This window comes from Balaenoptera physalus (genome assembly GCF_965194825.1).
Source record: "Balaenoptera physalus genome assembly, chromosome: 16".
Taxonomy (NCBI): Eukaryota; Metazoa; Chordata; class Mammalia; order Artiodactyla; family Balaenopteridae; genus Balaenoptera; species Balaenoptera physalus.
This window is the reverse complement of record NC_138898.1, coordinates 76466850-76492856: the sequence shown is the minus strand read 5'-3', so window position 1 is coordinate 76492856 and position 26007 is coordinate 76466850. Positions and strand designations below refer to the sequence as shown.

At 43.8% G+C, this 26007-nt stretch overlaps 1 protein-coding gene and 1 long non-coding RNA gene across 3 annotated transcripts; one reads left to right on the top strand and one right to left on the bottom strand.

Annotated features, from left to right (window-relative positions):
- Window positions 1–161: 161 nt before the first annotated feature.
- KCTD13 (potassium channel tetramerization domain containing 13) lies at window positions 162–13231 on the bottom strand. 2 transcript variants are annotated; one of them, XM_082428427.1, is made up of 6 exons: window positions 12809–13228; window positions 11219–11388; window positions 3806–3895; window positions 3664–3716; window positions 2782–2977; window positions 162–942 (listed from the first exon to the last, which is right to left on the bottom strand). In XM_082428427.1, the coding sequence occupies exons 1-6, from the start codon at window positions 13050–13052 to the stop codon at window positions 706–708; spliced, it is 990 nt and encodes a 329-aa protein (XP_082284553.1). In that variant the 5' UTR covers window positions 13053–13228; the 3' UTR covers window positions 162–705. The 2 variants fall into 2 exon arrangements, with proteins under 2 accessions (XP_082284553.1, XP_082284554.1); XM_082428428.1 differs by lacking the exon at window positions 162–942 and adding an exon at window positions 2066–2345 and having other exon boundaries at window positions 12809–13231.
- A 59-nt stretch (window positions 13232–13290) lies between these two features.
- LOC309644616 lies at window positions 13291–25566 on the top strand. The gene is made up of 3 exons (XR_014254520.1): window positions 13291–13655; window positions 14858–18756; window positions 19093–25566. It is a non-coding gene; the product is annotated as an uncharacterized lncRNA (long non-coding RNA).
- The last annotated feature ends 441 nt before the right edge of the window (window positions 25567–26007 follow it).

Genomic DNA, 26007 nt, shown 5'->3' with positions numbered 1-26007 from the left:
TTAAATCCTCTCCTAATTCCTGACTACTTTATTCCCAGCTACCAGCCCAGGGAAAGGCTGGGGGCAGGGATCTGTGTCTTCTCCCATCCAACTAGCCAGGTACCTCCCTAACAAGCCATATACCTGGCCCTCTCCCTGGGAGCCAGCACCAGACCCTCAACTCAACTTTATTCCAATAATTTAATAGAAAATTAAAATAATAAATAATATGAAAAAAATTGAGAAGATGCTGAGCTGGTGCAGGCCCAGGCCAGCCTAGTACAAAGTTAAGGAGGTAGGGAGGAAGGTGGGGAAGCAGGAGGGAGGCAAACTGCCCTGCACAATGGTGAGGAGGCGGCTCAGAATGTGGTGGGTTATTAAGGGCTGGCTTGACACTTTGGTGTGTACAATGTACTAAAAAAAGACAAAGGGAATTCTAAATCCTTCTAAGCCAGCTGGTGAGGGAAGAGGGCAGGACAAGGATGGGGAGGAGGGAACCAATGCAGGCCTTCTGAAGGCCTCTGAGGGGAGGGGCTGGAATGTACCGTGTGGTTAGCAATGAGGTGGGAATGGATGGAAAAGGGCCAAAGTGAACTGTACCATGCAATGAAGGGATGGAAGAAAGACCCACGACTTGGCCAGCAAAGCCGGGGCAAAGGTCTGGGAAGGGGAGGAAGAGAGAAAGGGACTGGGTCCCAGCAGCCAGAGGAAGACTCAGGGCAAAGCTCAGTCCTTGAAGACAATCTGTTGGCCGTGAGGACGCTCGTCGTGGGTGATGTGGCGCCGGACATGGATTCTGCGGACACGGTGCTCTCGGTTCTCCTCGTCCTCCCCTCGGCCTGCCCCGCCACCTCCAGCTGCACCCCCTGTGGCCTCCAGGAGGGCTGGGTCTGGGCCTCGGGGAGTCTCGTAGATCAGGATGTTCAGGGTCTCCTCAAAGATCCGGGCCTCTGGGAATTCCACCTGCAAAAGGCCAGCAACCCCCAGCTCCCTCCCTCTGGCTCGACTACTACGCAGCCATCCCCTCCCCGAGGCTGCTCCTGCACTGTCTCTCAACTCCTATAGCCTCTGCAGCCTCCTAGCCTCTACAGTCACAGGTTCCTTTAGCCTGGACTGTCCTCTTTGCAACTTCTTTACTCAGCTAAGTCACACTTATACTTCAAGGTCCAGCTCTGAAGTCAGGCAGAGAGTTGTTTGTTTTCTGTCCTTTGTTGCCAAGTCTAGGTATATCTTTTCATTTGACAAATATTTACTGAGTGACTGCACTGTACCAGGTGTTGTTCTGGGCATTGGGGATATAGCAGTGAACAAAACAGGCAAAGTTCCTGTCCGCAGGAAGTTTACATTCTAGGGGGAGGACCCAGACATACATGTAATAAGATATAAAGTATCAGATGACGATAAATGTTATGGAAAAATTATAGCAGGAAAAGGGTGTGGGGATGGCCACCGCCAGGAATGTTACAACTTTAAAGAGGGAGCTCAGAGAAGGCCTCACTGAGAAGGTGACATCCGACCAATAGCCAAAGGAAAGGAGGGAAGGAACCAGATGGAGAACTAGAGAAAGATCAGTCTGGGAAGGGAACAGCTCTGGGGTCAGGAATTCGCTTAGTGTATTTGAAGATCAGCACAAGGCCAAAGCAAAAAGGCAGAGTGAAGGAGAGTAGTAAGGGATGAAGAGGTGGTTAGGGGTTCCCCTTGTGTGGCTTGGAGGGATATAAACAACAAAACTTTAACAAGCTGCATTCTCATTACTGGTTTATCTTCCTGTCTTCCCAATTACAGAGGAAGCTACTTGGAAACTGGATTATTCATTCATTCATGCATTCAATAAATGTCTCCTAGCTTCTGCGGTGTGATAAAGGCCTGGCTAGTGCTACAGAGATAGGGGAAAAAAAAATTCAGCTCTACTCTCAAGAAGCTAACTCCTTGCTGCTGAAGTAAACACTCCTACTCCCCCCATCCCCAGCAGACTACAATCAACATTGTGTTTAGCTGACAGGCGGGTATGACCAACTTTGTCTGGGGTTGTTGGGTTGAAAGTTCATGAGTGGTGTCCCAAAGAAAGTGATGCTTGGCTTAGGTCTTAAAGATTAAGCACAAGTCCATTAGGCAGACAGGAATGAGGAAAAATAATTCCAAGAAGAGGGAATAGTGTGTGCAAAGGTAGGGGGGTGTGAAATAGCACTGAGTGCTTAGAGACTTTCAAGATCTCCAGTGTATCTGAGGCACATCCTTCATGTCAAGGTCAGAAGGGACCAGGCTGATAAGATCTTCAGGGGCCCGACATCATGACAGAGGGCTTGTACTTTACTCAGCATCTTATTCACCTTGATTTCAAGCCTCTTGCAGTGCTCAGGAAGTATCTGCTGATGACTGCCATGTTAATGACTCAGGGCCTACAATCTCAGTGTGTTCCAAGCACCTGAAGTTTTAAGAACCTACTCTGGGTCATGGATCCTTCTGAAATTCCAATGACAACTATGGTCCTTCTATATAGAAAAATGCATACCCACTCCCCAAACTGCACACTCTTTCAAGATAGCCTTGAAACCCAACTGGCCTAGATTAAGAATCCCACTCTAATCCAACACCCTCCTTTCACAGGTAGAGAAGCAGAGACCCACAGAAGTCAGATGACTTGCCCAAGGTTACAGAACTAAGACCCCAGAACTTAGAACTCCAGCTCCTTGTCCCGGTGATGGATTTCCCCTGCCTGATCTGCTGAGCTGCCTTTGTCCAGGGTGCTCGTCCTGCCCACCACCACAGCCCTCCCTGACCAGGCCCTGAACCCCTTCTGACCTTGGTCTGCTTCTTCTCCGTGGCATAGACAATGGAGGTGCAGCACACCTCGGCGATTTTGCGGCCCTGCCCGTAGAAAGACCAGCAGCAGATCTCATCCCCCAGAACATCCTTGAGGAATAGCAGCCGCCCATGGAAGCGCAGGGCCAGTTTGTCAAACAGCTCGATGTTCTTAAGTAGGTTGTCGTCTGAAGTGCTGAGGACCAGGGGGCCAAGAGGCTCAGCACAACTGGCTTCCTCCCTCTGTTCCCCCAAGCTTAGGGGCCCAGATATCTAGCACTCTAGTCCTACCTAGGAGTTTGGTGCCCAGAAGGGAGCGTCCTCCACCCCTGGGGCCAGGCCAAGGAGGCCTCAGAATGGAAGCAGCATTGGCTCAGCAAATCCCAGCACAGCAGCGTGGCTACCCCGTGCAGGTTCTGGAGCCAAGCTACCTCACCTGGCATCCTAGCTCCACCACTTTTTAACTGAGTGACACTAAGCAAGTTACCTCACCTCTCGGTGCCTCAGTTGCCTCATCTGTAAAATGGAGATCACAACAATACCTACTTCAAACAATTGTGAGGATTATGTGAGTAAATATACGTAAAGCACTTAGAGCCATGCCTCTTATAAGAAATGCTAGTAATTATCATCTAATCCTCACCTGGACCCCAGTTTACTGATGATAAAACTGAAGCTCAGAAGTGAAAATGACCTGTCCAAAGTACCCAGTGGGTAAGTGGCAGAGCTAGAATTTGCATCCAGGCAGGATTCTTTTCACCCCCCCACCCCCCCACCCCCGCCGCCCCCAGGCGGCCATAATCCTCCCCTTGGGCCAGGAGCAGAGCTGTGCTTGAGCCCAGGATTCCACCCAGTGCACCTCCCCGCCCCTGAGGGGGTCACCTGGTGTAGGAGTACTTGTTGTTACTGCGGTTGTGCAGGAGCTTCACCACGGGCTGTTGGGGGAGAAAGGATGGAGAAGGGTGGGGGTCAGGCTGCCGGGACAGGCCCCCAGCCTCCACCCGACAGGGCTCAGGGGCCTCACCTTGGAGGTGCTGGCCAGGAGCTGCTGCTCCTCCCGGGGAGATGTCACCGTGGGGATGAGGCACAGCGGGGACAGGTTCTCCCTTTTTTGCTGGAGAAGAAGCGGAAGGTGATTAACAGCACAACCAGAGGTCACTCACTCCCCAACCTAAAAGCCTTCAAACACTGCTTGTTGCCTTTGGGAAAAAAATCCAGACTCCTCAGTAGTCCACACAAGACTGCAGGATGCGAACTCTCTGATCTCGTCTCTACCACTCTAGCCTGCCTGCTGGGCTTCAGCCCCACCTGTTCCTTCACGCATCCAGCTTGTGCCCACCAGGCCCTTTGCAGCTGCCATTGCCGGCAACAGCCTGCGCTGGCCCCTTCATGCCATTCAGATCTCAACTCAAACAGTGCCCCTAGGAGGGTGCTGGTCCTCCACCCTAAGCTCCCTGGCTAAGCAGCCTCCTCTACTTCTTCCTTTTCACACTATCAGTTCACTTTCTTCATGGCACTCAGTTCCTCACATTTTCTCATTTTTTGGTATATTTGCTCATGGTCTCTTCCTAGGCAATAAGTACCAATTTACAGTAGATGCTCAATAAATATCTGGTGAACGAATGAACTGGGCTAGGTTGGAAGGTTGGAGGGAGAATCAGAACCAGACACATAGGTTTCTTTCCTCTTCTCTGCTTTCTAGAATCTTCATGCCAAAACCCCTCTCACCTCTCCCAACCTAAAAACTAGATGTGCAATTCTAATACAAATTCCAGAAGATTTTTGTTTTTTGAGAAACTCCTAAGGCTTTTTCTAAAATTAATTTGGAAGAATAAGTCTACTCTTACTTAGGTCAATTTTTAAAAAGAGTCAAGCAAGAGAAGAGATTGACCCTCCCAGATATTAAAATATCTTACAAAGCCATAATAATGAAAACAATGTAGTTCTGGTGCAGAAATAAACAAAAACAATGAAACACAATAGAGAACTTGTAAACAGACTGGTGTATACAGGAGAACTGATATTTATAGAGAGAACATCACAAATCAGTGGGGCAAGTGTGTATTAGTTATTGCTGTGTAACAAACTGTCCCCAAACTGAACAGCTTAAACCAACAACAAATACTTATTATCCATTTCTGTGGGTCACAATGGATATTCAGGAATTCAGGAGTGGCTTAGCTGAATGTTTTTGGCATGGGGTCTCTCACAAGGTTATAGTCAAGTCAGCTGGGGCTGCAGTAATCTGAAGGTATGTCTGAGTTTGGAGGATTTGTTTCTGAGAAAGCTTATTCAAATGGCTGGCAAGTTCAGGCTGGCTATTGGCAGGAAATATCTGATCCCTGTCATTTAGACCTCTCCGTTGGGTTGCTTGAGTGTCCTCACAATATGGCAGCTGGCTTCTCCAGAGCAAATAATCCAAGAGAGAGCAAGGTGGAGGCCTCACTGTCTTTTATGACCTAGTTTTGTTAGCCCTATTCAGTGTGGGAGGGAACAACGCAAGGCAATGAGTACTAGGGAACAAGAATCATTGGGGACTGCCTTGGAGGCTGGCTCCACAGTCCACCTTCTGGCTCCCATTGATTCAAATCCCTCCCATACACAAAACACACTCACCCCCTCCAAAGATCCCCCAAAGTCCCAACCTATTACAGCACTGAAGTACAGAATCTGGTCATCTAAATCAGGTTCAGGTGGGGACAATGCTCCTTGGGAGGTGTTCCTTAACTATAGCTCCTTAGGTACATTTTCTCTGGATCTGATGACCTGTGAACTAAAGAGACTAGTTATCTCTTCCACACACTCCACATGCAACATGTGGAACAGGCATTAGGATAAACTCTTGTTCAAAAGGTGAGGAGGGGTGCAGGAGGCACAGAGAAGCCACTGCTTCACAGAAATTCTGTAATCCAGTTGGACAAATATTGGGAGCTCTCTGATGTCTACTCCTGTCCAGGAATGATTCTCTATGGCTCTTGGCTCTGACGTGAGTCATCCTTCCATTTCCATGAAAGACAGTCCGTGTTTGCAGCTCCATAGTTTCCTTAGCCTGCTTTCTGCCTGTAGAACTTCGAGGGTCCAAAGGCTTCTTCTCCTCTTGTACTGTCTCTGTCCCTTCCAGTCTAAGCTGGCAGTGTTTCTGCCAATATAATTCTCTTAAAAACTTAATGGGTGTCTTGTGAGTCCTGGGTTTCAGTTCATTAGACAAAAGCCTCACCCACACATCTTTGTGAGATAAGCTCTTCTCTACTTTGGGCTTATGCTGAGACTGCTGCCTGACAATAGCCTTAAGCTTCTTAGAAGTGCTATTATTTGATTGAATGGTTCTCTGAGGCATCTTCTTGGATATTTCTGAGGTCTTAAAGGATTTTACAATCACATCCTCAGCTTCATCTTTAGACCATGTTTTACTGAGAATGCCCTGTGTTTGATCTTTGCCTGGAAGCCATTTGCTAATTTTAACATCGTTGTTATCTGAAAGGCTGGGAATTTTCAAGCCCCCAAAATTCCTGGCTCCTTTTTGTTCAATTCTTTTTCCTTTAGCTTACCCTCTCCTCTTGTTTCACTATAAGCAACAAGAAACCTGTGGCACTTCAACATTCTACCTGGAAATTTCTTTAGCTAGATCACCCAGATCATTAGTATGTTTTCTACTTTCTACATTACTGTAGGAGACAGTGTTGCTACTTCTGCCACTATATAACAAGGATCTCCTTTCCACCACTTTCCAGTAAACATGTTCCACACTGCAGCCTCCTCAGAGGTCATCAGACTTCTATGAACACTCTTTAAAGCTCTTTAGGCTTTTATTAACACTGTTCTCAAGTCCTTCCAGCTTCTGCCCTCTTCCCAGTTCTAAAGCCGCTCCCACATTTTAGGTTTTTGTTATGGCAGAACCCCACTCCAGATACCAAAATCTGTTATCCGTTACTGGGTAACAAATTAGTACAAACTTAGCAGCTTAAAACAACAATAAACATTTATTATCTCACACAGTTTCTGTGGGTTGGGAGCTTGAGACTGGCTTAGTTAGGTGGTCCTGGCCGAGGGTCTCTCATGAAGTTGGAGTCCAAATGTTGACCAGGGCTGTAGTTATCTGAAGACTTGATTGGGCCTAGAGGATCCAATTCTGGGATAGTTCACCCATTTGGCTGGAAGTCTGTGCTGGCCGTTGGCAGGAGGCTTCAGTTCCTCACCAAGTGGACCTCTCCCTTAGGGCTGCTTGAATATGCTCACATGGCAGCTGGCTTCCCCAGAGTGAGTGATCCAAGAGAGGCAGAAACTGCTATGGGTCTTTTATGACCTAGCTTTAGAAGTCACACACTGTCATCTCTGCAATCTCCTACTGGTTACATAGGTCAGCCCTATTCAGTGTGGGAGGGGACTAAACAAGAGCCTGAATAAGCAAGAGGCAAGAATTGCCGGTGGCCATCTTGGATGCTGGCTACCACAGATTGTGTAGTAGATGGCATTGAGAAAGCTAGCTCACTCCACAGAGGACAAAAAACAGTTGAATCCCTTCATAATTCGCATTTACAACAGTGAATTCCATATACAAAAGGTAAAACTATAAAGCTAATAAAAAATGTAGAATAAACTTCTTAAACAAGATCCTAAGAGGATACACCATTAGAAAAAAAAAAAGAGGAATGTGACTATATTAAAATCAAGAATCTCTCCAGTTGACAATGAAAAGCATGACTTTATAAATAATTTCACGTAATAATGCTGAAGGAATTACAATTATTCTACAACCCTAATGAAATTACTGATTCAGGTGAGAATTATAAATGGATGTGTGGTTGATAGGTAACTGCCATTCATAAACTGCCTAAATTACTTTATAGTTGGCAACAAGGAAATGTAACTACAATGGAGGGATCAAACCGTCATCACCTGAACCTAGGGGCCACTACTGAGCATCACTAATGATGGGTCATATTAACAATATTGTAGGTCTTGATATAACACAGTATGATATATGTAACATTACTTAACATGTTTTCTAACCAAAATGTTTAATATCAAGCTTTTAAATCTACCATCTAATTTAGAGAAAACTCAGGATAGGGTAGGGTAACAAACCACATCCGGCGAGTTTGGAAAGCAGGTCACTGTGAAGGACAACTGATGGTCAGTATTATAAGAAAGTCAGTATTTTGAGAAAAAAGGGACTGCTTGGGTTGGAAAAAGAACATAATAACCAGATGTAATGCAAGGATCTAGATTGGGTCCTGGTTTAGATGAACCACCTATAAAAGACATTTCTGGAACAAACGGAGAAATTTGTGTATGTCCCTGATGTTACATAAAATTTCACTGACATGGAAAGATGGCAATTATTAACAAACAAAAAAAAAGCATACTACAAAACAGCACATACAGCATAATCATATTTTGGCAAACACACACACAGGAAAAGACCTGGAAGGATATTTGGTGCTTTTATTTTTTTGATGATCTGTGTTTTCTAAATTTCTACAATACTTATAGATTGCTTTAAAAATAATAAAGTTATTTATAATTAAAAAAATAATTTCTATTCAACAACAGATGCCACATACAGGTGACATTCTAAGAGAAATTATTGGCAACATCTAAAACTGACTAGAAATTATTATCTAACAGACTTTCTCAACTGGGCTTCCTCATTGAATATCAAAACCCAGCAAATAATTTGAGTAACTATTTTCTCAACTCTTCTGAGAATGTCAGGTAAATAGTACCATTCTAGATGCACAGGAGAAGTTAATTTATTATGTAAAATACATGCCTTAGAGTAATAGGGCTTAATTCTCCCTAGGAACTAAGCTAAAATATGTAAGAATCTCCTGAAAAACAACAAGAAAAAGATAGGACACTCAGTAGAAAATTTGGTAAAGAATATGAATTGGCAATTCACTGAAGGAGAAACCAAAAAAGCTAGTGAGTATGTGAAAAGATGTTCAATCTAATTAGTAATCAGAAGCATGCAAATTAAAATGAAATCACTCTATACCAATCAGATTGGCAAAATTAAAATGCTGGGTGATGCCATGAGTTGCTGAGGATATGCAGAAACAGGATTCCTTATGCACTGCTCATCAAGAGTACAAGGTGCTACAGCCATTTGGGAGAGTAATCTGATGATACTTGCTGAAATTCATTTGCATGTGTCCTGCGGCCCAGCAATTCCACTCCCAGCTACAATCATGAGAAACACTGACCCAGGACCCACCAGGGCACACGTACAAAGATGCTCATGGTGGCATCGTTTGTGGGGGCAGGAAGCGGGAGGCAATCTAGGTTTCCAACCTCAGGGGAATGTATAAATAAAATATGGCTGAATGCACAGCACAGATTCCTGTGCAGCGGTCAGAAGCAAAGAACTAAATGTACATACAGCAGCATGAATAGAACTTGGAAAAAGTGTTGAATTAAGAAACAGAACATACAATCCGTAGCTCAATGACATTAATGGAAATTTAAAATACATATGTATACAAAACAATGTTTTAGTTTTTTAAGGGTACAAACATAATCCAAGGAAATGTATTAAAACATTAGAACTGGAGGGGTACCTATGGGGAAAAGGGAAGTGGGCAGGGGACTGGGAATGAAGGAAAAAATAAAAACAGAAAAGATCTGCATAGACTAATGATGTTTAAGTGCCACACACTGAGAAGTATGGTGAACTCAATTCTCTGTACTGGAATCTTAAAAACAACGGGATTTCCCTGGTGGTCCACTGGTTAAGACTCCCAGCTTCCACTGCAGGGGGCATGGGTTCGATCCCTGGTTGGGGAACTAAGATCCCGCATGGTACGTGGGGTGGCCAAAAAGAAAGAAAGAAAGAAACAAAAAACTCCAAACCCAAAACCTCCAAACAAACAAGCATATTCTAGCTGAGTGGAGTGGGGAATGAGAATGGTCTCGGGGAAGCTTGGAAAGGAGGCAGCTGAGCACAGAAGAAAAAGCACTGCACTTGGGAGTCAGGCACCTGGGGTTGGCTCTGAGCTTTGCTGCTTACCGGCTCTTTCACCTTGAATATATCCCCAGCTTCCCTCATGTTTCTTTTTTTTTTTTTTTTTTTTCAAATATAAGATTTTTAGAAATTTCATGTAATGCCTCATGTTTCTTTTTATGTCAAACAGGGGTACAAGAAGGTAACAACCAATCCTAACACACAGTGGATATGAGATAACATTAGATAAATGTAAAGTTACAGAACAGGAATGCACTTCCAAAATCATCTAGTTTGATGTTTTTTAAACTGCAAGTGGTAACCCACTAATGGGTCATGAAATAAATTTAATGGGTCCCAAACGGCATTAGAAAGAAAGAAAACAGAGTATCTCAAGAGTGTATTTCACTAAAAGTATCATTTTATAAAACTTATTTCAGTCATATATATGCAAGTATAAAATGCATTTTTCTCTATGAGATGCAGTCAAAAAGCTTGAAAAACATGGATATTGCCCAAAGGAATTGTATACTTTTGGATTTCAAGGTCCAATAAGTATTCCCCAAGATAACAGAAAGTTGTTCATAGTTGCCACTTTTTAATATATTGAATATAAAGGGCATCAAAAAAGAAATTCTTACTATCGCCTATTAATATTGTATCATAAAAGGACACTTTTAACATTGTAAAAATAGAACAGAATAAAAGGCTTTATGTGAAACTCACTACACTGCACATATTTTTCTCATTTCCCTATCTTTTGGAACATGAGAACAGAATGCCAGAAGTAGGAATTGACTCACTCAAGGTCACTCAGTCAGCTGTGGTGGAGGTGACACTTAACTCATATCTCCTGGCTGTGCTTTCCAAACTCTTCTCCTCAGAATCCTAAGAGATCCCCAGAAAAGAAGCCCAGCAGGTGGGGCCCTGGAACCCCCAACCCTGTTTTATTGGGTGTGACTGCTTCTATAGTATTTCACTGCTAGAAAAAAAAAATTATTTAAAGCCCTGGGAGGGATGGAATGCTGCCTCCCAGGACAGGACCAGATCATGGAGGTCATTATATTCCAATTTAAATTCAGATTTTTTTTTTTCCCTTAGTGGGACAAGGACATTATTTGGGATTTCTGAGCAAGGGAGAGAATAAATTGGGATTGTGTTTAAGGATCATTATTCAGGTGCTAGTGTAACAGCTGGATTGGCTGGGTAGAAGCAGCAAGAAACAGAGACAGTAGTCATTTAACCACTGCAGTAGTCTTGGCATGAGGTGGTGAGGGGGGCCCTGCCTGAGACAGCAGAAATGCAGAGGACAGTACCCCCAAATTCTCTATAGTGTCATGGCCAGTCAGAGCCAGGCCAGAGGCAACTCCTCCAGGCAGTGCCCCATATTTCCTTTTGTTTTTCTTTAATATCTTAATAGCTAACTGCTTGGGCAGGTCTCCCAGGGACATGAGCATAGGGGTGGGACTCAGGAGGTGGGGAAGGGACCCTCACCTGCAGTGCCAGCTGGCAGTCCTCAATCAGTCCCTGTACCAGGTAGTAGCGTGCTTCGCCCAGAAGCTCCCCCAGTTCTCTGGTACTCTCAGGCAGTGGCACAGACCCGTCCCGCAGGTAGTTGAGGATTGTACCAAAGTGGCGGCCGCTCCGGTCAATCAGCACCCAACCTGGTGCGGTGGGGAGAGGCAGGAGGAAGGATGGCTTTGCTAAAGGCTGAGGAGCTACTAAATTTTTATGAAAGAAGGATTCGAAAGCCACAAGTCTTAATATTGATCTGTCTCAAGCCTGTGCCATAGCTAAGAAAATCCCTTTAAAACATCTCCAGTGAGTTCTCCCATAAGCCCCTTTTTAACACAGCCAGCCACAGAGAATTAATTCCCTCTCAAGTCTGTGCTACACTGAGAAGGTTCTCACCATCAGAGAGTTCCTACAGATTACCTTATCAATAAACCTCTAACCTCTTGTGCTAATTCTGACCATCCTATTTAATTAGAATGTCTACCCCACCGTCCAGTTTACTACCATTTTAACCTTTATATTCTTCATAGAATATAAAGATATATATTCTTCCTTCTATTCTTCGTAATATACTTATTGCTATCTGAAATTACATATTTCGCTTTTGTTTTAGTATGTTTACTTGCTTATTCTCCCCCTGCCCCCACAAAAAAAGAAAACTCCATAAGGCTTAGCTTATCACATTTGTGTACCAAACTATCTCCTGCACTGGCATTTTACAAATACTTGTTGAATAAATAAATTCTTCACCTTCAGGTATTTGAAGGCTGAGCTCTACCTCCCCAATTTTTACTTTCCTGCTCTCACAACCCTTGTTAACCCCTTCTGAATCCACTCCACCTCCACCACCCCCAACCCTGCCACCAAACTTTAAGGTTCCACTTGGGCATATGGGGCCCAGACCTGAATGCAACACTTTGGGGAAGGTAAGGGGCTCGCCTGCCAAAGAGAACTGTCCACTCTCCGCTCTGGCGTCCCTGGCAAACCCAAAGCAGCCCTCTCCTTCTACAGTCTGTATTTACAGATGGAGTCCTAGAGTGTAGAGGAACCTGCGTTAGGGTAACGGAGACCGACAAGATCCTCCAACTCTCGGGGATGGCTGTTGGCAGCGCTGAGGTAGAGAGGGGAACAAAAGGCTGGGCAGGTGTAAGAAACTGATGAAGGGTGCCCGGAAGGATGCTGTTGGCAGCTGGGCTGGTTCCCAAGTCTTTTGAGCTGAGGCGTGAAGGGTGGGAGAGTCAGTGGGAAGCAGTCATGAAAATTGGGAGCTGACATGTTGAATCACTTACCACAGCGCCTGGCAGAGTAGTTGGAGGGGCGGGGGTATGGTGCGGGGGTGTGTGTCCATGAATGTTGGTTACTACTGCTGGGGGTAAAGACCGGGGGAGGAGGGAGATCATGACCGAGACAGGCGAGATGAGACGGGATGTGGGGGCTGGAGGGGGTGAGAATGAACCGACTGGACGGTGGCAGAGAACGGGCATGAGGAGATTGGGCCAGGAAAGACCACGGGAAAGGGAGACGTGGATCTGGAGGACGCAGGACAGTAAGGAAGGGCGGCTCGCGTACCTCCGGCGTCAGTGAGCACCTCCGCGCGGCCGCTGAACATGGCCTTGAGCATGGTGTCCTGTCCCGTGAGGGTGCGCAGCGTCGTGTAGTGCAGCGAGCCGCCCACGTTCAGCTTCACGTACTTGCTGTTCGTGGTCAGTGGCTTGAGACCGTAGGCGGCGGAGCCAGGCTCGAAACCTGAGGGCTTAGGGACTTCCAGGGACGGGGCCTCGGCCGCCGCCGGGCCCGAGGCCTCGGCCGACATGCCTGGTGGTGGCGGCGGGCAGAGATCCTACGTTCTCTCTGCGCCCCCCGGCCGCTCCCAAAGACCCCGGTCCTGAGCCCTCGGGCCGGACCGCTGGGCCCGCACGCCTCTACACCGCCGCTATTCAACGACACTGGCCCTCAGACCCATCGCGCCTGCACCGCCCGGAAACCGGGCGAGCAGCTGCGCAGGCGCGTCAAGCTCCCGCCCCCGACCTCGCGGAAGTGCGGAGCATGCGTAGTGGCCTTGGGCCGGTGGAGGGGTCGAGCGCCGGGTGCCGCGGGGCAGGGCGCCGCGGGAAGTGCGGTCTGATAGGCAGTCCTGGAGGCCCGATGTAGGAGGCGCTTGGCCACCAGACTGTTGTGGAAAGCGGTGTCCCTGCCGCGTGTCTCTGCTCTCAGAGCGCTTCGTGGGCGTAAAGGGAAAACTGTGGCCCAGAGAAGCAGGGGATTGGGCACAGTTTCCCGCCTCCCATCCCCGCGCATTTGACAGACTGAGGGGAGCTGCGAACGAAGCACCAAGGGACGCTCTTAAAGGAGGCCAGAGGGATGTGGCCTCGCAGAGGAGATGGCGGTAGTGCTAGGGTATGCAGGGTGTGAGCAGGTAAGGTCGTCATGGAAGGCTTCCCTGAGGAGGTGATACTGAGCTGAAGCTCAGAAGAAGCGGCCCCGTGGAGGTGTGAGGGCGGAGAGTTACTGGCAGAGCCAAGGGCAAATACAAAGATCCTCAGGCCGGAACACACTTGGCATATTTGAGAAGCAGAAAGAAGGTCAGGGGTGGCTGGAGCAGCTGAGCAAAGGCCTTAGAATCCCAGCCGATGTCGTGAGACACCCAATCCCTAAAGAAAGGAGAAGTAAGCTGGGAACACGTTGTTGATAAAGTGTGGTGAGAAGTGTTTTTACCCGATCCCGTTCACATTCAGTTGAGAGGCTGATACCTCAGAGATTTAACAATCGACCTGAATGTCTAGCAGGTGGATCTGCTGGAGGGAAAACTCAACACAAAGTTGTAGTTTCCACCTTGCCATCAGTTCACTGGGTGATCAGGCAAGTCACTTCTCTCTGGGCTTGCTTGGTTCCTTTTCTGCTAGTGAGGGGTGCAAATTTAAATGCCAGGAGACAAGGTAGGAGTGTAAATGAGTGGGGCAGACCAGTTACAAGGTACTGGGGAGTCATGAGGCCTGTGGTGACCTGAAGAGCCCATGTTTTACCAAAAGGATTGCCAATTCTGATTTTTCAAATGTAGCTGGTGAAAAAGAGAAAAGCAGCTCATGACAACTGGGAGCTAGTTTGCACTCTTCCTTCAGAAGCCTCAGTGTTGCTGGTAGTGGGCCTGGTACTATTAGCTAGGCTGTGGTGTCGCCTCGTTGAGCATAAACAATTTTACAGAGCACCAACATCAGACAAAACCAGTCACTGATGGATTGAGAGAAAGACCATTCCATAATCATGCCTGAACACGAAAACGAGAACATTGTCCAGACCACAAAAATGACCAAACACAACCCTCTCCACGGTTTGAGTGACTGCTGCTTCTTTACCAACTACAGCGTTAGCCCCGATCCATTCCTCCTAACTTCTAGATAACAATTATTAAGATAACCAGAAAGATTATCCCCACTTCCTGACAGCATCCAACCTAGAGCAAATCTCCCCTTTCTCAAACCCTCCTAGAAAATCATCTAACACAAGCCCCAATCCTTAATAAGTCCTTTTTTTTTTTTAATAAGTCATTTTTAATATGCACTTGCTGAGATGCCCAGAATAGGTTCCCCATGGTGTGCCGTCTCCCTCATTCTACTACAGGTGTGTTCCTGGTAGTCTTTGGCTGGAGGGCATTATCAGAAATAGAGGATCCACAGAGATTCAGCTGAAGCCCTCACTACCTTGGACTGGAACCCTTGACTTTAGTAATAATGTGCACATCTGAGACCCCTTGTGTCTCTAACTATTTGAGGTGCCATCCTACCCATGGCTGGGAGGTAAGTTCTTGCTGAATTGAGCTCTGATGTTTCATTGAGACCCTTGAGTGTTGGGATTATTTTGTTTATTTTCCTTGGAGTAAGGTCCTCTTCCATTTTTTTTGTTATCCAATTATATTTTTATTTTTCCTTGGGGAATTTGTTTTCTGGCTTTCTACATCTATCTGCTCCCATGGTTCCCCCCGTCTAGTGTTTTGAATGTTGTTTGTCTATAAGAGGAAAAGTCTATAGGGAAAGGATGGGTATGTAGCCCTGGATGTCTGAGGGCAACACGAACCTGTTATTTATTGCTCAGTCTCTGGTGGCTGAACACCACTTATCCCTCTAAGAAGTTGGGGATGCCAGCCGCTCAGGGGTCATGTAACTAGTTAGCATGCTGGAGTGTCCTTTGTTATCAGAATTAACCAGACAAATCACTCCATCAACCAAGGCCCAATAAGTCTGTCCTACAGCAAGCCCTGGAGACTATGGAATTCAGAAGGTATCCTCAAACCAGTGTGCTTTGAATAAACTTTGCCTCAGATTGCCATTCCAAACCTTTATAAGGACTTCTTTCTCAGTTTTGTCTGCGTCCCTGAGAACTCCTTTTTTTCATTTCTTCTGCCCAGAATCAGGTCGTTTTCTCTGGCTTCTGATCAGTGATGACTGGTCTTTGGCCAAGTTCTAGAGATACAAGGTTGCACAGCACTGGCCTTATGAACTCTTGTCTCAACTAAAACTGGGCCAAATACCTGATTCCTTCATGTTTTCTCACAATTACACTAACTCATACCCTTATCTTTCTAACTGACCCAATTTCACTAGGGACAATTTAGAATTGCAGTGGCCATGTTGGGGAACTTGGGACAAGAACAAGATTCTTTATTTGAGAGTTACCTTAGAACAAAAAGATAAGAAACCCTCATGAGGAGACTGTGTTGGTTGTCAAAAAGAGAGATTATTTTGTTTGACATAGGTGATATTTCATTTCCGTACTTTGGAGATTAATAAATACTGATTTTTAAATTGTATAGCTCTATGAAATTGTCAAGCGCCTAAGATAGTTTTAAAATTAGGTGGAATGTCACTCTTTCTGTGTGTGTATGTATATGTCAAAATCTGGAGGGTTTTTGCATTTAAACTTTCATCTTTACTTGCAGAAGGGAACATGGATTAGCTTTTTAGAGTGATAGTTTCATATTTGTCTGTAGTAGCTCCCTCTCACTTTTTTTGCTGTCCATTTTCCTATCTTGGAAAAGTTTAAAGATTAACTTATCAAAAAAATATTTCATTGAATGTGCGCAATCCAGTTAAATACAGTTGGCCCTCGAAAAATATGGGTTTGAACTCCACAGGTCCGCAAGCATACGTGAATTGTTTTCAGTAAATATACTGGAAAAAATTGTGGGGGGATTTGTAACAATTTGAGAAAACGTGTAGCCTAAAAATATCAAAAAAAATTAAGAGAAAGGTATATCATGAATGCATAAATTATAAACAGATACTAGTGTATTTTATTATTTACTATCATAAAATATACCAAATCTATTATAAAAAGGGAAAATTTGGGACTTCCCTGGTGGCGCAGTGGTTAAGAATCCGCCTACCAATGCAGGGGACACGGGTTCGATCCTTGGTCTGGGAAGATCCCACATGCCGCAGAGCAACTAAGCACCTGTGCCACAACTACTGAGCCTGCGCTCTAGAGCCCACGAGCCACAAGTACTGAAGCCCGTGCGCCCTAGAACCTGCACGCTGCAACTACTGAAGCCCACGTGCCGCAACTACTGAGCCTGCGTGCTGCAACTACTGAAGCCTGCACACAACAAGAGAAGAGCCTGTGCTCCGCAACAAGAGAAGCCACTGCAATGAGAAGCCCGCGCACCGCAACAAAGAGTAGCTCCCGCTCGCCACAACTAGAGAAAGCCTGCGCGCAGCAACGAAGACCCAACGTAGCCAAAAATATATATATATATAAAGAAAAAGCAAAAATTTATCAAAACTCACACACACAAACATTTACAGACTATACATGGCACTATCGATTATACTAGGTTACCAGAAGGCAGTCATATTGCTGCTTCATTATCAATGCATGAATCGTTTTATCTGTAAATAAATATAAATTTCTTTTTCACACTATCTTTTGTTTTGTTTTTTTTTTGGCTGCGTTGTGCGGCATGCAGGATCTTAGTTTCCTGACCAGGGATCGAACCCATGCCCCTGGCAGTGGAAGCACGGAGCCCTAACCACTGGACCACCAGGGAATTCCCTGTCTTTTCATTTTTGATGTCTAGTGTTACTAATACGTTTACTATCTACAATGTAACATAAGGCAGTATTGATGTAGGTACTGACAGATGATTCATCTTGTAAACAGACCATGTAAACATATGGTATCAGTATCGATAAATACAATCAGTACTTTAAGTGTATTTTCTCTTCCTTATGACTTTTTTTTTTTTAAACATCTTTATTGAAGTTATGACTTTCTTAATAACATTTTCTCTAGCTTACTTTATTGTAAGAATACATTATATAATACATATAACAAAAAATATGTGTTAAATGTTATATTATCAGTAAGGCTATTAGTAGCTAAGTTTGAGGAGGGGGTCAATTGTGCCTTGGGGGGTGGGGGACTGGGGGGTGTTGTTTCTTAAGTTCCTTAACCCCCACGTTGTTCAAGGGTCACCTGTAATCAAAAATGTCTGAAAGAATTGCTAAACTATATATGTTTCCTTTGTGGGCTCTGAAAAGTATATTTATGTAATAGGCTTTGTAATTATAGATAAGGCCTTAGTTCCAAGATAAAAGAAGAGTTTTTGGCGTGATCCAGTGTATTTGCATTTTAATTTGCCATGTAAAAATAATGCCAGCACAATATTTTGGTTTGTACAAGATCAGGGTTAGTTTTCTTATGATTTAAACCTTTTTACTTTTTATATTGATTTTATAAGTTAAGTAAATTATCTTAGTTTTCATATATGATTTATCTTTTGAAGTTTTTAAAAATACTCACCATGCTGTACATTACATCCCCAGAACTTATTTATCTTTTTTTTTTAAATTTTATTTATTTTTTACTTTTTTATTTTTGGCTGCATTGGGTCTTCATTGCTGTGCGCAGGCTTTCGCTGGTTGCAGCGAGCGGGGGCTACTCTTCGTTGCGGTGCGCGGGCTTCTCATTGCGGTGGCTTCCCTTGTTGCAGAGCACGGACTCTAGGCGTGCAGGCTTCAGTAGTTGTGGCACGCGGGCTCAGTAGTTGTGGCATGCGAGCTTTAGAGCGCAGGCTCAGTAGTTGTGGCGCATGGGCTTAGTTGCTCTGCGGCATGTGGAATCTTCCCAGACCAGGGCTTGAACCCATGTCCCCTGCATTAGCAGGCAGATTCTTAAGCACTGCACCACCAGCGAAGTCCCTAATTATGTTTTAAGGCTTTCAATTTATTACCTATTTGTGTATTTATATATCTGTGAATGCCTAAATACACATATATGTAAAGGTATATTAATAAATCATTTACTGAAAATTGTTACATGAATAATATATAAAAGGAGGAAAATGAGAATTGGGGCTTTTTTTTTTTTTTAATGTCCAGACTAGTAGAAGTTCCTTCCTTCCTTCCTTCCTTCCTTCCTTCCTACCTTCCTTCCTTCCTTCCTTCCTTCCTTCCTTCCTTTCTTTCTTCTTTGGGTCTTCGTTGCTGTGCATGGGCTTTCTCTAGTTGCAGCGAGCAGGGAAAGTCTACTCTTTCCTTTTTTTTTTTTTTTTTTTTTTTTTTTTTTTTTTTTTTTTTTTTTTTTTTTTTTTTTATTTATGGCTGTGTTGGGTCTTCGTTTCTGTGCGAGGGCTTTCTCCAGTTGTGGCAAGCGGGGGGCCACTCTTCATCGCGGTGCGCGGGCCTCTCGCTATCACGGCCTCTCTCGTTGCGGAGCACAGGCTCCAGACGCGCAGGCTCAGCAATTGTGGCTCACGGGCCCAGCCGCTCTGCGGCATGTGGGATCTTCCCAGACCAGGGCTCAAACCCGTGTCTCCTGCATTGGCAGGCGGATTCTCAACCACTGCGCCACCAGGGAAGCCCTACTCTTTCCTTTTTGTCACTAAAAATATCCTATTAACTCTTGGTGCTTTTTGACATACTCTTAAATCATTTTTTAAAAATTAATTAATTAATTTTGGCTGTGTTGGGTCTTCGTTGCTGTGCGCAGGCTTTCTCTAGTTGTGGTGAGCGGGGGCTACTCTTCATAGCGGTGTGTGGGCTTCTCATTGCAGTGGCTCCTCTTGTTGCGGAGCACAGGCTCTAGGCACACGGGCTTCAGTAGCTGCGGCACGTGGTCTCAGTAGTTGTGGCTCACGGGCTCTAGAGCGCAGGCTCAGTAGTTGTGGCGCATGGGCTTAGTTGCTCCGCAGCACGTGGGATCTTCCGGGACCAGGGCTTGAACCTGTATCCCCTGCATTAGCAGGCGGATTCTTAACCACTGCACCACCAGGGAAGTCCTTAAATCATTTTTGAAAAGAGTTGTTTTTTTTTTAAAAGTTAAATTCCTAATAACCATTGTTGTTCATTGCTGTGTGTTTTTACAACATTGCCTATAAATATATCTTTTCTTTAGATATTTATTTATTACTTATATGTTGTTTCCTCTACAACTATTCTTGATTTTGCCTTTCCTAAATTCAAGCCCCAAATTTAGGCTAATAAAACTATTAGGATATTTTTGTGTGTGCCTAAGCTATGTTTGGGTTTCCTAAAATAGCCATCAAATAGCACAAAGATCTGCTCCTTTTTTCTATAAAAAGAACAATAGGAATCATTAGGTTTATCTGGAATTTACCAAATTTAATTAATTCAAAACTATTGTGAGAGCTCTTTTGTCTACTAAACTCACAATTTAAAAAAATAATAATAAATTGAAAAGAGAGGTTATCTTTCTAAGTTATTTACACATAAGTAAAGTATATTAATATGAATGTATGTCAAGAATTGTATACTTTTCAAGTTAAAAAATAAAGCATACATATTTAAGCACAAAGACTGGTATGATAACTGTCTACAAAAAGATCTGTTTCCAGAATTTTAGATTCACAAGCCCCTTCCCTTTTTGTTCATGAAAAGTGTGATCAAGCATTTGGGGTACTGGTCAGTTACATGGGGATAATCAGAGGCCTACTGCTTATTTCAGTTTTTTATTAGACCCAGTAACCAAGACGTAGATGCCTCATCTAAGAACTATAGCAACAATAGCAGAGTATGGGAAATTTTCCCTTGATTTAGTTCTAAGGTCTCTACTAACTAAAATGGTTACCCATTCTAAAGACTCTTCTGTTGACAGAAAATGTTCAGTACTTCTCAGCTGGTGGCCTATCTGCCTGTGAAATATTATTGTTTCCTTTTACATATCACTGTCCATCACTGCAACTCTGTAAACCCAGCCACCCTCCTAACGTGAAGAAGGAGAAGCCCATGGCTGTTTTTCTTTGTTAGGGAACTGTCAAAACCTGATGTGCTCAGTTTTGTGGCAAGGTGACTGCTGCAGGCTACCTGTCTCAGGCAGTCATGTCAGCTGGCTTCCAGTTGGTTCAGCAAATGCAAGTCCATGGAAGGAGAATGAAAAGCAGGGGGAAGGGAGAAGCCAGGGCATTTCTCTACCAGCACCCTCCTCCACCCCAACTCCCATCTCCACATTAAGTATCATCTCCCATGATGGCAATAGCTGTCACGTGGGTCCAGCTCCCACAAGAAAGGTTGGCCACAATTCTGGCTTCTACAGGTGACCCTGGCCCTGGGATCTGGTAACACTGCCCTTTGTTCCTCTAGTTCCAGGAGTGGTAACAGCTTTCTTCCACTGTTAATTTTGGGGTTGCCTCACAGCCTCCTGTTAGGCTTCTCAGCCATTGGTTACTATACTACTCAGCAATAAAAAGGAACAAACTATCGATACATGCAACAAATTAGTTGGACCTCAAGGGAGTTATACTGAGTGAAAAAAAGTCAATCTCAAAATGTTCCATACTGTATGATTCTGTTTATACAACATTCTAGAAATTACACAGTTATTGACATGGAGAATGGATTGGTGGTGGCCAAAGTTTAAGACAAGGCTGGGGTAAGGTGGGGTGGGGAGAGGGGGTGTGTGACTATAAAGGGATAACACGAGGTATCTCTGTGGTGATGGAACAGTTCTGTATCTTGATTGTGGTAGTGGTTACACAAATCTACATGTGATAAAATTCCATATGTGCATATAACTGTATATATACACACAAATGCAATGAATGTATATGAAACTGATGAAATCTGAATAAGGTCTGTGGATTGTACCAATGTCGATTTCCTGGTTTTGATACTGTACTACAGTTATGTAAGATGTTACCACTGGGAGAAACTGGGTACATGGTACCCTTTTCATACTATTTTTGCAACTTCTTGTGAATCTAATATTATTTCAAAAAATTTTTTTTAATCCAAAAAGAAAGAAAGAAAGAGAGATTCCCTGACATCTATAGTAGTCCCTAGAAAATGGACAGCAAATTAAAAACTTATAGATGTTTTTCTGTTATCTAAGGAAGTAGCCATAGTAAAAATGGAGTTTAGCAAGAATGCTTCTTGATATTGCCTGAATAGCAGAGATAAATTGACAACATTGAACCAACATTGGTGGGGGGTAACTTTAAGGGTATTGCTGAGGATTTTCCAATGCACATCTTACCAGCCAGTGACATATTCCTGGTAAGACTGCAAAGGTAGGACATGGACAAGAACCAAAGCCTTGAGGCTCTGTGAACACCTCCAAATGAACTATAAGTATGTTCTAGTTATTGTTTATTCTCAGGGTGGATTGAGACTTTTTCTTGCTGGAGAGCTATGGACATATTAGCAGAGAAAAAATTGCTTGATTTTTAAATTCCCACCGTTGGGGAAAGGGGTCTCAATTTATCTCTCTAGTAACAAAGAGACATATTTCACTGGTACCATTATTTTTAAAAAATTCTTTATACCTTTTACTTGGAAAATACACTGTCCATATCATCCACTATCTTCAGCAAAAAGAAAGAGAACTAAAGGAATGAAAAAACTCATAATTATCAAAACTCTCAGAAACCCAAAGTTTTGCCATTGCCCTTGATAAAATAAGATCAATTGTGGGTCCCTCCAGGACCCACAGGTTATCTCCTTCTGAGTTAACTGCTCCATGCATTTGGGAATCACTTCCAATCCTAGACTGACCCCATTATACTTACGTGACTAACTTCTTCAGGGATTCATATAATACCTCCAGATTTAGCACCAATAGATATAAGCTGCATTTCCAAAACACCCACCTAAGCAGCTCTGCATGATCTGAAACCTGGAGATTTGGTCTTCTGGAAAAGAATCAGAAAAAAACTGCCCTTGAGCCTCTACAAAAAGAACCTTTAACAGATAACTGACATAACAATAAAACTCCAAGTTGTTGATCTTTCAGTTCATATTTCCTAAGTGAAAAGAGGTACATCACTTTCTCCAGAGTACTGGGCATCCAGTCTATTGGGGGACCTCAAACTGAGGATTGTTAGACATTTTCTGGAAGCTGCTGACTGTGGACAGCTTCTGTCCAAGATGAAGGAAAAAGGTGCTAACCGCACATGTGAATAGCTTCTGCAGAACAAGACTTTTTGCTTCTTCAGTGCCCTCTTCCATACCCTTTGTTCTCCTAGTAATATTGCCTATTATTGTCTTTAACATCCTCTTTAACTGATTAAAAGTTATCTTAATATGGTCTTCCCTATCTTCATCCTGTTACTTTTGACCCCCTGTGGTCTCCTTTCACTGCTTTAAAAAAAAAAAAATGCTGGTGTGTATTTCTCAGACCTTAGGTATTGCTCTGAATTTAACTCATTCGTGGAACCGTTGCCTCTCCATCTAATCCTGCTGACGAAAAAATGTAATAACTTCAAACACTTCAGAAGGTAGATATCCTTCTACAAGTCCTTTCTGGTCTTAAGTTTTTCTCACATAATTAATTCCAAAGTTCTGTCTTACAAACTTGTACTTGAACGAAATGCTTCTGCTGAGGTCGTTATAACCCTACCCATAAAACTTAGGTCATCAGGAATGGGATATAAGGTTGGGGCTATCTTTGCTATAATAGTCAGTCTATTCTCTTCTGAGACACTCCAACCTATTTGCAGGCACTATGTAACTCCACTCAAGGAATCTGTCCACCTTAAGAGTCCAAAAATTGGGTACTCCCAATACAACCTATGCCTCAGTAGGGTCTGACTTCCTAAGCAGACATCAGGCTTTTACCTGCCTGCTGCACTCTAACTTATCCTGTGTATTCAGAGTAATTGTTAAGAGCCTTTCAAATATTTTAAACTACCACTTCTCCAGAAATCTCCAAAATGAGGCAGGCTGTTCAAGAACAGGCTATTCAGGAAAACTCCCAGGAGGGATAACCTACTTCATTATCATGTATGCTGTATGAGCTATACTTCCCAGAGAGGGGTAATAGTACTGGAAAAGGTGATCCAAATCTTGCCTCTAACCTCAGCAGACATCATAAATGCCAACTTCTACTCAGAAGCCCAACAACTAGTTTAAATTTAAATTCATTAACCAAGGGGAAATTTATGCTTTGGCAAACACTGCTTGCTGCCCCTATATAAATACAGGTCAAGTTGAGCAGCCTGTGACTATGCTAAAAAAAAAAAAAAAGTCACTTGAATCTCTAAAAAAGGCAAGCTGGACTTTGGGACATGTTTTCATTGCCTGGATTTGATACTCTAGGCCCCTGTCTTCAAGATCTGTTACAAGGATTAATAACTATTTAGTTTCTGTAATGTCCTGTGGTGCAGTTGGCTGATGTATTCTGGTCAGAGTTTTAAATGCTACTGTGCAACCATCATCATGTCAGAGGATTTGAGAACTCATTCTGCAACAAAAGGAGAAGGAAAGACTAACCATAGGCTCACTATAGATGTTCTCTTGACAGTCTCCTGATGGACAAAATCTTGGCAATGGTGAAGAGCTGGCTAGTAGGCTAAAGTTCTGAGGCTTGACTCCATCTGCCTTTGGCTAAGAGGGAGACAGAGAAAGAGAAAGCATCCTCTGACAGCCTGGAGCTGGCCTGGCACTATCATCTAGGTCTTGGTGTTGATAGGAGCTAGTATGACACTCACAGCTAGACTGTTGTTTTCTCTTGATAAACATAAACAATTTTACAGAACACCAGTATCACAGAGACAAGGCCACTCTGTCACTGTGATGGATCAAGATAAAAACAAGACCACCCTGTCGTTATGTCTGAACACAGTCAAAAACAAGAACATTATCCAAACAACAGAAATGCCAAGTATCCCTATTCTGCCTAATATAAATTACTTCACTTTCTTTATCAATGATAGCTTTAATCTTGCTCCTTTCTTCCCACCATTTAGATAAAAAGTTTTAAGATACCAATCATAGAACTATTCCCCACTTCCTCACAGCATCCAAATCAGAACAAAGCCCCTTTCCTTGAATCCTTCCCAGAAACCTAACACAAGCTCAAATCCTGTAATAAGTCATTTACAACATCTCTTACTGAGATGCCTCACAGTTTCCCATATTGTGTGGTCTCCCTCATTGCAATGAGTCAGTAAACCCAACTTTGTTCAATTGTAGGTTTGTTCTTGATAGCCTTTGACAGGAGGGCATTGACACTGCAAATTGGACTTTTTTTTCACTGAAAAGATACTGATTTTTTAAAAATTTATTTATTTTCTTTCTTTCTTTTTTTTTTTTTGGCTGCATCCAGTCTTAGTTGCGGCATGCGGGGTCTTCATTGAGGCATGTGGGATCTTTCTTTGTGGCACATGGGCTTCTCTCTAGTTGTAGCACTCGGGCTTCTCTCTAGTTGTGGCATGTGGGTTTTCTCTCTCTAGTTGTGGCACGTGGGCTCCAGAGCGTGTGGGTTCTGTAGTTTGCGGCACACGGGCTCTCTCATTGAGGCGCATGAGCTCAGCAGTTGTGGCCCGCGGGCTTAGCTGCCCCGTGGCATGTGGGATCTTAGTTCCCTGACCAGGGGTCGAACCCCCATTCCCTGCATTGGAAGGAGGATTCTTTACCACTGGACAACCAGGGAAGTCCCGAAAAGATACTGATTTTTTAAAAGTTGACTCAAAACAAGTTTTTTTCTTCTTTGAATTTTTGAATTTTAATTTTTTTATACAGCAGGTTCTTATTAGTTATCTATTTTATACATATTAGTGTATATATGTCAATCCCAATCTCCCAAAACGAGTTTTAAGCACTATGAAATCATACAAACTAGGTTTATGGGTTTTATTTGGCCTGAGGGCTGCCAGTTGTAACCTTTCAGTTGGATGATCTCCCCTCTGGATATGAAGGTTGATACTGCTGTGAATGGTTAACAGCTTCAGGATGTAAGCTGAACCAGGGATGGAACACATACTTTCACATGTACTATTTCATTTAATGTTCTTTTCTACTTAAATCATTCAGAACTCTCTTGATTCTATTCGTGCTGTGCCATTTGCAAGGTTGCCTGCTGCCTGTTTGCCTATAAATGAGGTCAGATCCCTATTTTACAGGAAGATGCTGATGTATACCTGTTCCCTTCTCACTGTCAGCCGGTAGCCATAGGAACTGTGATCAAGCAAACAATAACACCTCCATGATCGAATCCTCAGGGAACAAAGTTCATTTTAATGAAGTTGGCCTGATCACAGAGGAATCTGGGGGACTTTCTGGGCTTCTCAGCGTTGTGCCGCCTCCTGACTTTAAGCTGGCTCTGGAGAAGAAGAAAGTGGAGCTGTCTCAGGTATGGGCTTCTTACTGGGAGCTGGGACTTGAGCCCGGCAGAGAAAGGCTGTGGGGAGAATCCTTCCAGGCCTGCTTCTCCTGAGAAGAAAGCAGAAGAGCCTTGTATACCAGGTCCTGTGGTCTCTGAGGGCATTGCTAGTTCTTTGAGTATATGAATTGAGCCTAGAAGGATTCTAGCGTAACTCA

Excerpts from the sequence above, each read along its gene's own strand:
- KCTD13 (XM_082428427.1), bottom strand. The coding sequence starts at position 13,052 with ATGTCGGCCGAGGCCTCGGGCCCGGCGGCGGCCGAGGCCCCGTCCCTG. Across the intron at positions 3,896-11,218 it reads ACTGCCAGCTGGCACTGCAG|CAAAAAAGGGAGAACCTGTC; the intron begins GTGAGGGTCCCT and ends CTTCTTCTCCAG. Across the intron at positions 943-2,781 it reads CGGAGAAGAAGCAGACCAAG|GTGGAATTCCCAGAGGCCCG; the intron begins GTCAGAAGGGGT and ends GGCCTTTTGCAG.